General features: G+C 41.6%; 3 protein-coding genes across 7 annotated transcripts; all 3 read right to left on the minus strand.

Annotated features, from left to right (window-relative positions):
* Window positions 1-1699: 1699 nt before the first annotated feature.
* Window positions 1700-4523, minus strand: loxl5a (lysyl oxidase-like 5a). Its single transcript, XM_053856486.1, has 6 exons — window positions 3707-4523; window positions 3319-3427; window positions 2784-2921; window positions 2172-2328; window positions 2002-2097; window positions 1700-1931 (listed from the first exon to the last, which is right to left on the minus strand). The coding sequence occupies exons 1-6, from the start codon at window positions 4521-4523 to the stop codon at window positions 1812-1814; spliced, it is 1437 nt and encodes a 478-aa protein (XP_053712461.1). The 3' UTR covers window positions 1700-1811.
* Window positions 4524-8061: 3538 nt separating this feature from the next.
* Window positions 8062-10796, minus strand: LOC128756507 (nicotinamide riboside kinase 2-like). Of its 3 annotated transcripts, none has more exons than XM_053861207.1 (8): window positions 10614-10796; window positions 9852-9942; window positions 9450-9498; window positions 9120-9294; window positions 8749-8820; window positions 8556-8662; window positions 8395-8480; window positions 8062-8317 (listed from the first exon to the last, which is right to left on the minus strand). In XM_053861207.1, exons 1-7 carry the CDS (start codon window positions 10637-10639, stop codon window positions 8395-8397), a joined length of 606 nt encoding a protein of 201 aa, XP_053717182.1. In that variant the 5' UTR covers window positions 10640-10796; the 3' UTR covers window positions 8062-8317. The 3 variants fall into 3 exon arrangements, with proteins under 3 accessions (XP_053717182.1, XP_053717106.1, XP_053717246.1); XM_053861131.1 differs by having other exon boundaries at window positions 8062-8320; window positions 10614-10795; XM_053861271.1 differs by lacking the exon at window positions 9450-9498 and having other exon boundaries at window positions 8062-8320; window positions 10614-10672.
* Window positions 10797-11579: 783 nt separating this feature from the next.
* Window positions 11580-14799, minus strand: LOC128756358 (nicotinamide riboside kinase 2-like). 3 transcript variants are annotated; one of them, XM_053860928.1, is made up of 7 exons: window positions 14586-14799; window positions 14334-14424; window positions 14203-14251; window positions 13924-14098; window positions 13127-13198; window positions 12435-12541; window positions 11580-12370 (listed from the first exon to the last, which is right to left on the minus strand). In XM_053860928.1, exons 1-7 carry the CDS (start codon window positions 14642-14644, stop codon window positions 12303-12305), a joined length of 621 nt encoding a protein of 206 aa, XP_053716903.1. In that variant the 5' UTR covers window positions 14645-14799; the 3' UTR covers window positions 11580-12302. The 3 variants fall into 3 exon arrangements, with proteins under 3 accessions (XP_053716903.1, XP_053716980.1, XP_053716819.1); XM_053861005.1 differs by having other exon boundaries at window positions 11778-12354; window positions 14521-14799; XM_053860844.1 differs by having other exon boundaries at window positions 11791-12354.
* Between the last annotated feature and the right edge of the window lie 97 nt (window positions 14800-14896).

Here is a 14896-nt window from a genome sequence, read left to right on the forward strand (position 1 = left end):
TCATCCTTAATAATGTTTCAGAAGGGAAACAGTCACCTTCCTAATAAAAACAGGAAAATCCATTGATTCATTCGTGGTGTTTACATGGTTAGGCCTCTCACTCGCCCAAGTAAACATTGTTTCTGCTTCCTGGATGGACAGCCTGAATCGTGGAGAAGTAAACAGAAGACTTGGCCACGGATGGAAAGGAGTCCCTTTGGTAGTGATGCTCAGACGTTAGAATGTGGTCCAGGAAAATAAGCTCTTAGATTAAGGCGGAGACGAGCTAAAAACTGACTCGAAGCTTTCAACTCCCGTCTCAGAACAGAGCCACACTGATTTATTCCTGGTGCCACGAGTGTCATAAGTTTGCAGGGAAGCTTTCCTTGCTGTCTGCATATCTGCGGAATTTCTCTCCTCCTCGCCATCTCCTGCCACAGCTCAGCGTTCAGGATCGTCCGCACCGAAACCTCAGAGTGAGCAGTGGCCACTGACCCGCTGTCACATGCATCAGCTGCTCACCTCTGGGGCCCTCAGACTGAAAATGCTGAGGCGTCTGTGCCAAACCCATGTTTGGTTAGAGGATGGGTGATGTCTGTGGTCGGTGTGACACAGACTTACATATAAGCCCTTTGCTCTGCTGTTACTGCGACCTCGCTCCCTCTCATGACGTCTATCACAAGTAGTCATCAGTTTACAAGAGGAAGCTGAGGGAGAACTTCTGAATTATTGCACCAAAGCAAGTGAGATTAATCTCCTCCACTTCACTCACTTCTCTCTGCATGAGCAGCAAAGTTCAATAAACAATACAATAAATAAACAATACATAAACAATTATATAGTCATCTTAGTTGGCATAAGAAACATTAAATAAAGCTTTAATTTTATTTCACATGGAATTACGTGTGAATCATTTTCCGCCTGCCGTGTCCTGGGTTAATGGTGTAAATGCTCCCTTCTGATGTCGCACCACCAAGCCAAAGGAGGGAAAACCATTACTGCAGTTAAAGTGTTCGTCGCCTATAAATCTGGTGACTTTGTGTTAGTAATGTGAGACATTCTTAGACTCTGCAGTCTGTACCAGGTAAGTAAATATTTTCTCAGTCAAGTCACCGGCAGTTAAGGGGAATGACAGCAACAGTGAGCTGGTGCAAGGATGTTTGTCTGAGTGCTAAGTGGAATGATGTCAGATATTTCTCCTAATTATGGCTCAGAACAAACTTTCAGTCAAGCTGCACGGACACAGTGAGGCGACAGACCTTTACTGTGAGTTTGAGTGAAAATGATGCAGCCAGAGGTCATTTTAGTTATTTATTTTCCCATAAAACATCAGAAAATAATACTCACAAATGTTTCTCTTATAAAATAGCAGTACATAAAATAAAAAACTTTAATTTAGTGTTTAAATAAAGAAGTTTCTTATGTCTTAGGGCTCTATTTGTGAACAGAATATATTCAAATAAAACATAAGAAACCTTCTAATACTTCCCTGTGCAGTTCCCGTGCACCCGGTCTATGTCTTTTCATTCTCAAAATCTTCTACAACCCTCCACTGTGTGTTAGGGGAGCTAGTAATTCTATTTGCCACCTGCTGGCTAAATAAGCTCACTGCACAGGGCAATGATATTGTGCAAAAAATGGGGAAAAAACACATGGGGTATGTGCTGTCCCAGTGCCTTTTCTACTTTTACGTTATATTAAAAATAAATGTTGAGTCACAATAATGGCTCCATTAAGAAGAACACTACCATCAAACAATAGTGCATGTTGAGGAAGCAACTTTGGCACTAAATATTATTATAATTCAAATTTCTGATGAATCACAAATTCCCTTACGCAGAGAGCCTGCAGTTGTGCACTTGGACATAGCTTCCTCTGTATCCAACATCACAGCGGACCTCGTTGTTGGAATAGTCCGACTCCTGGACAAGCTGCGAGGGGTTCACTGTCACCTGGGGTCAACATGAAGAGACGTATAGCTGTAGTAAAATGTAAAGTACAACGTGAGTTTAGAAGTGTTACTTTGAGGGTGTAGTTTCCTGGTGGCACATCCGTGATGTCAATCCACTGGCAGTCAATGTTGGCGTGATACGTGTCGTAGCAACCAGGACCCAGACCCTGATCAGAACAGAACTTAGGGTCAAATCGTGAAAAGCTAAACTATGCTTCACTGTGTCCTAATCTTCATGTACCTGAGTGTGAGCGGTACAGGCGTAGCGTCGCCGCACTCCCGGGTCACAGGATGTGTCCTCCAGACAGAAGCTCGCTTTGTGTCCTTCTGCGACCTTCACCCCAGTGGAGACGTCCAGTAAATCATAGTGACTAAAAGCTTCCATGCTGTGGAAGTGCCTGCAGACAGAGAGGTGAGCAAACAAGTGAGTTCAGCAGAGTTCCAACATGTTCCGATGACGCCGGCAGGATCGCCTCAAGGCATTCAGTCACTTATGCTTAAGACAGTTATTGTGTTGCAGTCCGTTATGTCTCATGCCAGGGAATAGTCGTGGATCTAGAGGGAGAAGGAGTTTATAATGTAATCATTTAATGGACTAGTTTGTCCAAGCAAGGACAGGATAGGTGGTGGGGTCAGGACTGCAGACTGCTTAATCCCTGGAATCTAGTTTATGGGATGGAACTGTGCTAGCATTCTTTTTGTCCCGGTCATTTATGTGACTGTTTCTTTCTGTGCATGCGTGTGTGTTTCTCTACAGTTGTAATGTTCTTCCTGTCTCTTCATTTTTTTTTTTTTGCTTAAAAAATGCCGTCAAAATCAGGTCAACTTTTTCACTCGGGTAGATCAGACTCACTGGTGACAGCTGTGCCACTCCCACTCATGTCTGGGCTTCAGTGGAAGGAAGTCCGCCGTGCCCTGGTTCTTGACTCGCTGAGGGAAGCGCAGCAGTACCCTGTATTCCAGGTCGCTCACTCCAGGGCGATATGCTGACCTGGAAGACACATGGCAGTCTTTTCTATACAACTTTATATGTTTTAGACCTCAACCACAGACTGCACATGACAAACATCTGTGGATCTACTACTGAGGCCATTTCAGGTTCTCCGCTCCAGCTTTCACATTCACCACAGAAATCCTTTCATTTTGCAGCACTTTGGGTTCAAAGTCGGCAGGATGGTGAGAGGAGAACGTTGAGGGGTTGCCAGGTTTGAGTCAGCTGAACCTTTCTAGAAGGGATAAAGCCAGTGCAAATACGGCAACTCAAATTAGTTTTGCTCACCTAATGGTGGAGGGAGTTAATGGAACTACAAAATAGTTTTGGGAAGCTGAATCATCTGTTTCAGAACTGCACAACAGTGATATATATATAAACAGGGAGAGACGTGAACCTGGAGAGGCAGTTTTCCTCAGCAGCACAGCGGAGCGCGTACATCTGCACTCTCTGGATGTAGGATGCAGCCTGGATGTAGTATGGATCAGGGACCAGATCTGGAAGACCTGGATGCAAACAAGTACATTAAACATTGCGCACCCACTGTGAAACACATCACTCACAGTGTACATTTTCTGCACAAAGTTTAAATACATTCACTCATTCATTAATTTTATTCTACTAATACCCTTCAATAGGGATGCAGGGGAGGAGGAGCTTGTCCCAGTCAGCTCGGGCAGGAGGCTGGGGACACTCTGGACAGGTCCATCACAATGTCCCAACAGCAGCCACATGCTCACATTTTTCATACTATGAAGCGAACACATCATTGCATGTTTTCCTACCGTTGTAGAAGTACCTGGTCCCATAACCAGGATGTGGTGAAGGACGGCCTTGGACCCGGTTCCTGAGGTCTGGGGAGTAAATGTTGTAGAAGACAGAGTTCCTGTGATGGGTGATGTGTGTTGCCCTTGGACTGCTGGTCCCTGGAGTGCGAGTTGCATCATGTCTTAGTGGAGGGAAGTGGATCTCCACAGCATTGCTGGACAGTGGTGTTTGGCTCACTGCTCTCTGGACATCAGATGGTGATGAGATGGCATTGGTTTGTCTAGATGTGGAATGGGTTCTTCTGCTGAATTGGCGCTGCGGGAACGCACCGGCAGGTCTGGTTACTGGAGCTTCACCTTTGGCGCTCCTGCCTCCTCCTCCTCCCGGGACCGGGACTCCGCTGCCGGAGTCCTCCTGGAGGGTCGCGCTGCTGCTCCTGGGGGGTGGGTGCGATGGCTGACCCGCTGTTACCGTCCTTCTTGTAGTTGTCGTCGGCAAAATCTGCCCCGAGGTCAGCAAGTACTGATCTGCATCAGAACCCAGCACCCGACTGAGATGGTTCCGTGGAGAAGTTGCGGATCGACGCAAGGCTACCGGCGCTTCTCGCCTGCTCGGGCTGTTCTTGGACGTCAGAAGGAGCTGGGCTCGTCTCCTGGCCTGGGCAGGTGAGTGATACTGAGTCCCAGTGCTCAGAAGACTGAACACTCGACCGTTGTTCTCCCACTGGACGTGGTGGTTCCACGGACTCTGCGTCGGTGATGAGGGCTGCTGACCTGAGCCCAGAGTCACCAGGACGTCCGAGAGCAACAGAAGTCGGAGGACGAGCTTCTCCATCGCTGAGCGCAGGTGAGACTGTCTGTGGTCGGAGGTCGACTCTGAGACATTATATCGGCGAGGAGGAGGAGGTAGTTTAGGGATCAGTCACGCACGGTGGAGCAGCGGAGTCATTCAAACTTCAACTTCAAACTATGTTGCAGCACCGTGCAGCCCGAATGCTCCACTGTATGAAGAAAAAGAAACCGTGGTTGCTCAGAGAGTTCAACTTTGTTGTTAACTTTGTTGTGTTACTCTTAGCGAAACACGGGTCACTCATTAAAGCAAAGAAGAGATTGAAACTATAGATTTATTGCCTACAAAAATATTTTAGCACAAGAAATGAGACTCATTTAAAGAATGCAGATGAATGTAAAAGTTACTGATTAAATCCCTGTATGCAGTAAAGTCCTGTCACCACATGATGTCACTATCATTTTGCCTCTGGACACCCATCCATCCAATGGTGATGACGTCTTTGTACATGGCATTTATTCGATTTGATTTGATTTTTTATCTAATGTTTTCAAATTGACGTTTTAAATGAATCACTATTTCTTTCATTTTACATTGAAGATGACTTATGTATGGATTTATTATTGACTCAATAAATAATTAATTAAAAGATTAAAGGACTATAGAGCATGTTTCAATCATTATTGTCAATTTCATTGTATGTTTTAAATTAAATTATGTATAGTTATTGCTCATTTCTTATTTATCTTATCCATAACAATGTTGTTTGACTTTTTTATTTTATTATTCATTCCTGTTTTGTTCTTTTTTTTTTTTCTTTATTAACTTGTCTGGATGTGTTATTCATTCACTGTGTTTGACAGCTAAAAAAATTTGTTTTATTGCATTGTTATGTTTTGTATTATTGATGTGTGCTTGAGTCTTCATTGTTTGTTGTATTTTTAAATATTATAATCCACTTTTGTTTCAATAAACATGATAATGATGACTGTACCATTCTGTCTGTCAACAGCAATAATCAAAACAGTTGCGAATCACTTTTCATGAACCTACAGGGTTATCATTAATATTGTAGAACCATCACAATAATTTCTGTTTCATATTTTTAATCAGAACTTGTCATTATTGAATTTAAAATATTTAAAGGGTAATTTGATTATGAATCTTTTGTCCCTTATACTGCATGTGTTCTGTCCCAAGTGTTGCCAGCTAGGATCTAAGAAAGAAGTCAAACAGTAACTACTCTTGATATTTTAAGTGTAAGACAGTGAGTTGGTTCATTCATACCCGTTTGCATATGTCAGCAAAGATGTGCAGACAGACAGGCTGGTAGCTGGTGTGTTAGGGTCAAACATGGGAACACAATGTCAATGTCAAACACAATCAGCACAGCTCTATATATAAACTGCCAAACACTGAACAAACAAGAATGAATCCATGACTAAGTGTGAGAAACTGGAGTAGGAAGATGTGTGTGTGTGCGTGTGTGTGTGTGTGCGTGTGTGTCCTGGGATACAGGGACTGGTTCCAAGCAGAGTAGGTTATGCTTATCCTTTCACTAGTGTCTCGTGATCTCTTACCCTGAGTCACATACACACCCTTCCGGCATGTTGGCACTCGTGATTATACACCTTATCTTGTGAGTCCGGGCGGCATGAATTTGACAACTTGAATGAATACTTGAGTCGTTCCTCATGTAGATTAGAGGAGAGACAGTCTAATAAGACAAAACATTAAAACATCATTACTTGACAAAATGGCTCAACGTTAATGCCCAAAGTTGGCAGTTATTCTAAATTTCAATCTACCGATGACATGACCTTTTGCAGACTAAGGTCGACATGTTCAAAACTGAAACAAGGGAAGAAGACAAATGAATTAGGGCTGGCAGACCCAGTTGAGGTAGAGACTTACAGTTACAAAAATATCCAGTTAGGAGAAGAAAACACATCATTATAAACTGAGGGTTAAACGAAGTATAAATAACTTAATAAAGTATACACCAAGAATGTTGACGCTGTCAACCCCTACTGGACAAAGGTTGGCATTACATGACGAACCGCAAAAAAACACTGTATTATCATTTTATATGTAATGTATTTACCCCAGATGCATTTATTAAACTACATTTTTCAATAGCTTATTCCCCCCTAAAACTTCCCACGTTTCACACGTTTCATGATGCAGGAATTGTCAATGACAGCCAATGAGAAGTCAAGTAGGCCTTTAACAGCCTGCGCGAGTGAGGTCAGGTCTGTCTTGGAAAAAATCTTCATTATAATAGTTCTCACCTCAAACCATCTTAAATAACGCGGTCAAGCTTTCGCACACTGTCGAGCAGTGGAACATGCTTGAGCGAAGTTAGACGTCCGTAGGGCTGTTTTAGCATCACCTCAGTGGTTTCATGCTCACACACACACAGTGCTGTCATTTTTAGCAGCGGTCATCTAAATAAGGGCGTTTTGATCCACATCCACCTGTTAAAACCTCACCACAATCGAAGTGTCAGTCACCGTCCATCACACGTGTCCCTGTTAAATGACCTCTTCCCGTACAGCTGTGAAACAAAACAACACAAGCTACCTGACAGGATAATATATGGGGGTCGCTCCAACATTTGGGAGACAGTGAACGCACTAGAGGTGTGCCGTCTACGGACTGATAAGTGCGACACCTATAGAATACTCATACTCATACTGTAGTGTACAGTCTTAGTCAGACATGGATAACATTAAAAAAATATGCAAATGTGTATCCTGGTTTCTAGTTTTCTGAGCCACAACCAGAGCCTACAGTGGTCTCGTTCTGTCAGGGAGCTCTACAATGACCCAGATGCATTTATTTACTAAGTGACCAGTTGCTTTAAAGCTTGCTCTCATTTGTCGTTCACCTCTAAAAGACAGACCTTGTGCTCTTTTTAGCAGGTGCATGAACTCACCCGCCTGTATCGGGCATTCCCTTAGAGGAAATATGAAATTAGTGACCTATTTTTATTTAATACACACTCGTGTGACTTGGCTTTGAAGGCTGTAAATCCGGCATTAGCAGTATAATTAGGATAAGGCCCTTGGTGCCATGGTACCACTGTGACCTACTATCACAACTCATATCAAGTACTGTAAATGGAGCGTTAAAGAATTTTATCAGTTCACTTCCGGGAATAATCTCGATCAGCAAGGAAGAAAACACCAGGAAAAAGCCTCCAATTAAACAATGTTGTTACAACCATTTATCATTTCTAATAATATTTTACTCAGACCATTTTGTTTGCTTTGAAAATCAACTCACATTTATTTGCATTTCAATTTTGTAATCCATGTTGGCAATTACTCATTTCCCAAAAGCCTGTCATGCATTACTGTTTAAAATAGTGCTTTCATTTGTTTGACCTTTACTGGACATATCTCCCTGTATTTATTCATCTTCACCATGACACGCCAAACCAGAGCAGCTACACCTTCAAATGGAGGTTAAAAAAAAAAAGTAAAGGTTGCTTCCACAACACATTGTAAATAATAGCGTAGTGTTTGCGATATTTCTTTAAAAAAAGTAAATCTCTAAAAACCACAACATACACAATGACTCATTTAAGCAGGAAGTGTTTATTATAAAAAATGTGATTGATAGAAGGTCCACCAGAAATAAATTGACAAAACAGTCATAGTCACATCTACAAACACTTCGGACCTAAACACAATGTTGTTCAGCAGAAGGCAAAACACTCTCATAATTTAACGTTACTCTATATACAAAAATGGGATAAAATAAGAACGAACTGGTAAAAAAAAAGAATCCTTGATACTATTTACAATATTGTGTACAGGTCGTATGATGGCGTCCTGCTGCAAGAAACAAACATACTGTTAGCACACCATCATTTAATCCTTATAAAGACTCAACAGCTGCAGCTTCTTACCTATAAACGATTCAGTACGGTGTTCTGAATGTCCTCATACACCTGGTTGTAGATCTCTTCTTTGGATTTCAACCCATCAAGATATTCTGTAAACACACAAAATGAAGTGAATTGGTCACAACAAGTCAGTCTTCTTGGAGACAAATTCCGCTCTAGCGTACCGATTTCCAGGCCGCACTCTTCCATCTCTGCTCTGTGCTTGAGATACATTGGCCAGACGTGACCGTCGAACAGGCCAGGAGGGTCGGGGACGGTGTATTGTCTTGTACTGTAGACAGAATAAATGTTTGAAGTTTAACACACTTGGGAAGAGGTCCTGGCAGTAGCCAAGTTTCATGTATTATGCTCACACACCTTCTCCGTCTTTTACATTCTTCGTAGGGTATCGAGATGTAGAAGCACTTGTCGTAGAAGTCAAGGAGGGAGCTGGTGGAGATACAGAGAAGCAGGATTACCAGTGGTATATCATGAATCAAACACGTGTCGTTGGGACGCTCCGAATGCACGGGTCTTATCTTAATGACGGCAGAGGGGTACTGAGAAAACGCTTATCTTCAGAAGCAGAACAGAGTACACTACTGCTAGTTGATCATGTGATTCGCCCATAATATGACGTCATGACCTCTCAAGCAGTGACAAGCGCTTCTGGAAGTTTCAATAAGACACACCTCCAGCCACACACACTACTGTATATTGAAGTGAGTGAGTGCTATAACTGCACTTACTGGTCATTGTAGAGCAGGAACCCTTCCACAATCAATATGTGGATCTGCTTGTCAGGGTCGGTTTCTTCAGATGACGAAGAGAGGGTGACGCCATGAGAACGGGCAAATTTCACCGGGTTCTCGATCCATCCTTTTATCGTGGACCTCATGGCTTCCATGTCCAAAGCGGTGATCACTACAGTGGACAATGAATTTAAGAAAAAAGGACAAAAAAATAGAGAGCAAAGGAGAATTAAAAAAATGTAAATAAAAGTTTTCAATGCATGTTGTCTGGGTTGATGGTGTTGAGGATCATGAATGAGTAGATGCCACTCATCATTGATGCCTTACCATCCCACTGTTTAAAGCCGTCCTTTCCGACCTCAATCTCATCAGGTTTCTGAAATAACAGTCACCAGTAAAACATTGCAGCAACCTCAGCCATAGTAACAATGACCCCACTCTCATGCAGGAGTCCGCCCAAACACACAGAGCCGACAGGAAAAGATGGGCCATAAAACAAGAGAGAATCTTACTGCTAACCCCATGCAGGAAAAGTTAAAAATTCAAAGCAGAAGAAGAGATGACAATCTAAAGGCAGGAGGTCTATTGAGTCAATGCATTTACATATGAAAGCTGAGCGGGGGAAGGATGAGTCAAGCAGCCTTACATTACTTCCGGGATTTATGGGCGGCAAAGGAGCCAAAGAAAAAAAAAAAAATCAAAACAAAAATGACTTCTACTAAAACTCACCTTGAAGAAGTCATCTTGGTGCACAACACAGCAGTTGGGCAGGGTCTTGATCAACTGGTTAGTCAGGGTGGTTTTACCGCCATTAGTCACTCTAAATATAAACAAGAAAATTTCATTATAAATTAATAGACATATAACAGGAATATATAGACGTATATGGTACAAATATACATTAATGTATTGAGGCGACCAGCTGAGTGTGATCGGACGCGGTGGTGGTGAGTAAATGGCGCCACCTGATGAGTGTAAACATTGCCATTTTCCGAGCACGTTTTCAATTCAAATTGAAATAAACTAGTTGAAATACACCACGAATGATACGGAAGCTTCATTACAACAGCTAGCGAGAGGCTGGTGATTTTAAACTATCGTCAACACGACTGTTATGAATCTCCCTCCAATTCCTCGCGGTGAATTTTCAAATGTCCCGCTCGATTTATGACAATAATCCCTCCACGCCGGGACATGTGTCACTCCGACAAGCGCGATAAAACCTCGCCGAGACTTTCTTTTGGGGTTAGAATGCCAGCCTGGAGACGTTACTAATCTTTGATACATAGTTATATTCATATAGATAATACAGATATTATCTCGACTTAGTTAGTCACAGGACTCGTACAAGGCGGTTAAAGTGGTACTTTGTTTCAAACAGCCGACTCTATTTCCTCTTTTATTCTACTCCATTCAATTTGGACGGAGTTTACACTTAACACCAAACATGCGTAAATAGTTACCAAATATTAAAGTTTATCCTGCACTTACCCGCCGATTCCTATTATACACTTCATCTTCGATTCCTTTAAGTGGCTCTTCTTTAATATAGAAGAAGCGGACAAGCGTTCCAGACGTTTGTCGGTAACCGGCGTAATTTATCCAGAAAAAAAGCACGCGGTTCTTCTCACCAAACTGACCTAACTCTCGAAGCCACTTCTCTCTTATGAAGCCGGCATACGTGACGTCACGAGTGACGTAGCCACGTCACGTTCACTGCTCGTGCGTGCTCGAGCTTCTTTCCACGCTGCCTACGTGCGTCCTCTCAGGGCACGCGAGCCAATCAGCTGCTGCCGAGCTGCAGCACGCGGCACCGGAAATAAGTTTCACTTTTCACGTCACGCTGCACCTGCTGCCGTCAATCTCTTCAATCTTACGCGACTTATTAATGTAAAAGTGAAGGGGCCGCTTGTTGTGTTATTAAATAAAACAACACTTGATAAATGTTACAATAACTTCATTTTTTTAAATATTATTTTGACCTCAGACTGGAATTTATTGATATCTCTGACGTCTTCTCACATACTTCAGTTCAAGATGTCTGCCTCCCTGTAGATGTAAGGTAAACATGTTTTTACCGTGAATGTTAAATAAAATGTAGACAGTGTTTTGTTGAATTCAGCTGGACCTCAGGAAGAAAACTTGCTTTGATGGTGCTTTTATTCTCCACATTGACCCTGGGCAACAGTCAACTGTCAGTGCCCCCATGACAGTGCCAGTCACCCAAAAGGTGGAAAACATCATTGCTTTTATCTTCATTTCCATTCATTCCAGCTAATATTTCAACACGTAATTGTCATGTTCTTCCTGCAACTCTTGCTCTCTTACCCATACGTGTGACTGTTCTATTTTCATGTATGCAGATCCGGTCACTGGAGTCACCAGACTCATATGACCACCTGGTGGTTGCTGTGATGTCACCCAGGTCAACCAAGAAAAGACTGTCACATCCCATGTCATCGGAGGCCAGCTACGGGTCAGTGGAGGATCCTGTTATTAGATGAGATGGCCTTTGTGTAGTTATGTCTTTGTTGATAGATAGATAGATAGATAGATAGCTAGAGAGATAGAGAGATAGATAGATAGATAGATAGATAGATAGATAGATAGATAGATAGACAGATAGATAGAGAGATAGATAGATAGATTACATTAGATTCGATAGCCTCTTCCTTTGTTCCATCAAAAATAAAACCATTATGTAACAACATTTGACACATTTTAATCATGAAAATAGCTTTACCAGTACAAAATATTCACGTCAATTGAGAACAATAGCCATACTTGTGCTCAATATATGTAAACAGTTAAATGTTAATGGTAGAAAACAATGGTAATGGAAGAAAGTATACCTATCTACAAGTTGCTCTTCTAAGCTTGTTCTATGTTTTCTATGTTTCTATGTTTGTTAACTACAGTTAAAACAGTTTTAGGAATTCCACTGTAGATCAATGAAAAGACAGTATGGGTGTTTCACATTCCTTTGCTGCTCGGAGCTTGTTTAGAGCCGTCAACTTCATGTTTGTGTGTAGGTATATGAAACAAATGGCAGGTGATGATGAGAACAATATTTAGTGTCACACATTTTGTAGTGTGTTCTACCGAGATGGAACTGTTTGAGGATACAAGGATATCAGATGTTGCATTCATAACTGATTAAGCAATTTGTTCTGAATGTCTTCAAAAACTTGATTGTAGAGGTCCTCCTTCGGTTTCATGCCATCCAGGTGCTCTGTAACAGATGCCATCTGTGCAATAAGATCTGTTCACAACCCTCGAATCAAACCACAGTGGTAGTGGAAGAAAGCATACCTATCTCCAAGTTGCTCTCCTCCAAGCTTTTTCTATGTTTGAGGTACATTGGCCAAACGTGACCATCAAACAGGCCTGGGGGGTCTGCGACGATGTATTGCCTGAAACTAAAAATGTGTAGAGAATATGTTTTTAAGCTGAGTGGAGGAACAAGAAAAACCATCATCCGTGGATGAATTTGCTCCTTCACAAGGCACTGCAGCCTTCAATGAAACTTGTAAATGAAGTCATCTAAGAGTGGAAAAGCAAGCGCTCCCATTGGTCACAGTTCCAAAGGTCATTGCTCTCCCAAATATGATACTTTGAAAACCACAAAATTTGCTACTACTGCTTGCTAACTACTTTTAACGGTAAAAGCGACGGTTCTTTTCTCAATCATGAATGCTTTTCTGCCGCCCCTAACACAGCAAGGATTTTGCTGTGGACACAATGTAAAGTCGCTACAAATTTGACCCAGTGTGTCAGCTCATAGCTTGTCTTAGGTCAGCAGTTGTCAGATCACAGCTTGGAGAGTAGCTCGAACGGTGGGGTCCTGCTTTGTATTCTGTTATTTGATAAGTTACTAAAAATGCTATCCTTTTATTGTTAGTCATATTTGTCCTGGTTAAGTTTTCAATTTTGTTTATTTTGTTGTCTGTATAAAATATGTGGTTTTATTACCAAGTTAATGAATTCATTTCCGTGTAACTCACCTTCTTCGAATCTTGCACTCCTCATACGTAATAGAGATGTAATAGCGCTTGTCAAACAAATCCGTCAAGCCACTGACAAGGGACACATGAAAAACAATAAACCAGATTAGCAATGATATTAGCCACTAGAGCAGTTCTAGTGCTCCATTCTTATCTTCTGGACAGCAGAGCAATGTCCTCATCCCTCATATGGTGAGAGAACCTCTTTCTGCTGAATCGCTTATCTTCAGAAGCAGAACTGTCGACATTTGACAACTTAGACAAAGCCTGAAAACCCCCAGTGCATTATGGGTGCAAGTGTAAGTTTTATGTTCTCAAACAAAGACCCAGTTGGTCTCATTTCTTTATCATTTTCATATGTAGAATATGTTTCACAACACTTTTTATATTATAAAATGTTATTTGAGAATAAATGGGGCCTTATGGGTATTCATGTGTATTAATCATATGAACTATGGCATCTTTCTGTGTTTCATTGTTTTTATTGTGAGTAGGTGTTGACTAAGAGTCATGACATTTTCAAAAGCAATGTAAGAAATATGGTCAGATAAAGATGATAATGATAATGTACAATGTAAGTACTGATTTCTTTTCATGCATTTAAATTAGATTAGATTAGATTTTTTCGCCCAGTTTTGGTGGTGTCTCCGATGACTTCTGACTTAGGTTATATGTATTTAAAATACAATCAAAAACGGGAAGTAAAATAAACAAATGTAACTATATCTTCATTTTTTGGATATTCAGATTACATGTTGAAACCAAAATAATATAGAATTATAATAAAATATACTCACGGATAATTGTAGATTAGGAATCCATCTACAATCAGAATGTGAAAGGGCTGAACGTTTTTGAATTTTCTAAAGCCTGGCGAATACGTGATGCCCTGCGAACGGCCGAATTTCACCGGGTCGCTTATCCATCGTTTTATCGTGTTAGTCATGGCTTCCATGTCCAGGGCTGTTATTACTGCAAGGCAAGATTTTCAGAGAGGACAGCATGAATAATGTAGTGAAGTGCTTGTAGCTTCAATTTGATATGTCATTAAAATACCAACAACTCAGATTTCATACCGTCCCATTGTTTGAAGCCGTCTGGCCCAACTTCTATCTCATCTGGTTTCTAAAAGTCAAGCCATGAATCACCACAGGTCCACCTCCATTTACTGATGTATGTTGCATCAGAGGAGACGTCCAAAACTCACCTTGTAGTAGTCGTCTTGGTGCACAACACAGCAGTTTGGGAGCGTCTTTTTCAACCTTTTCGCTAGGGTGGTTTTACCCCCATTAGTAACCCTTTCAGTGAAATGTGGAATTATTAATAAAGCTGTATTCATATGTCAGAACCACCTTAGTTGTGTGCTAATGTTAATCTAAACAGAAATGCCTTACATTCTCTCTTACTACACTGGATGTCCTGTCACATATCTTGACAATATGAAGCTATAACCTCATACCCTCCAATTCCAATGATGTAATTCTTCTTTCCGTGCCTTTTTGCCTGTTGGTCGCTCATGAAGACCCGGCGCTGAACTTTGAGGGTCCAGGGTGTGAATGGGGCGCAGAGTTTGAAAAAAAGTAAATAAATACAAATTTTTGCCGACTATCTACTTGAGGAGAGCCTTCTCTCTGCATTCCTGATCATAACGTTTTGGGTTGCCTGCAACACCTTTGAATCCTTTGCACCAGGAACAGAGGCAAACCTGTTTATATTGAAGTAGTGGCTTTATTGGGTCAGCTTGTCACTTGATTTGCTGTCACACGACTG

The sequence above is a fragment of the Synchiropus splendidus genome, chromosome 1 (genome assembly GCF_027744825.2).
Source record: "Synchiropus splendidus isolate RoL2022-P1 chromosome 1, RoL_Sspl_1.0, whole genome shotgun sequence".
NCBI classification, from domain to species: Eukaryota; Metazoa; Chordata; class Actinopteri; order Syngnathiformes; family Callionymidae; genus Synchiropus; species Synchiropus splendidus.

Excerpts from the sequence above, each read along its gene's own strand:
- loxl5a (XM_053856486.1), bottom strand. The coding sequence starts at position 4,523 with ATGGAGAAGCTCGTCCTCCGACTTCTGTTGCTCTCGGACGTCCTGGTG. Across the intron at positions 3,428-3,706 it reads GACCAGGTACTTCTACAACG|GTCTTCCAGATCTGGTCCCT; the intron begins GTAGGAAAACAT and ends GTTTGCATCCAG. Across the intron at positions 2,922-3,318 it reads GAGGAAAACTGCCTCTCCAG|GTCAGCATATCGCCCTGGAG; the intron begins GTTCACGTCTCT and ends TGTGTCTTCCAG.
- LOC128756358 (XM_053860844.1), bottom strand. The coding sequence starts at position 14,644 with ATGAGCGACCAACAGGCAAAAAGGCACGGAAAGAAGAATTACATCATT. Across the intron at positions 14,252-14,333 it reads ACCAAGACGACTACTACAAG|AAACCAGATGAGATAGAAGT; the intron begins GTGAGTTTTGGA and ends CTTGACTTTTAG. Across the intron at positions 12,355-12,434 it reads GGAGAGCAACTTGGAGATAG|AGCACCTGGATGGCATGAAA; the intron begins GTATGCTTTCTT and ends CATCTGTTACAG.
- LOC128756507 (XM_053861207.1), bottom strand. The coding sequence starts at position 10,639 with ATGAAGTGTATAATAGGAATCGGCGG. Across the intron at positions 9,499-9,851 it reads ACCAAGATGACTTCTTCAAG|AAACCTGATGAGATTGAGGT; the intron begins GTGAGTTTTAGT and ends CTGTTATTTCAG. Across the intron at positions 8,481-8,555 it reads AGAGTGCGGCCTGGAAATCG|AATATCTTGATGGGTTGAAA; the intron begins GTACGCTAGAGC and ends GTGTGTTTACAG.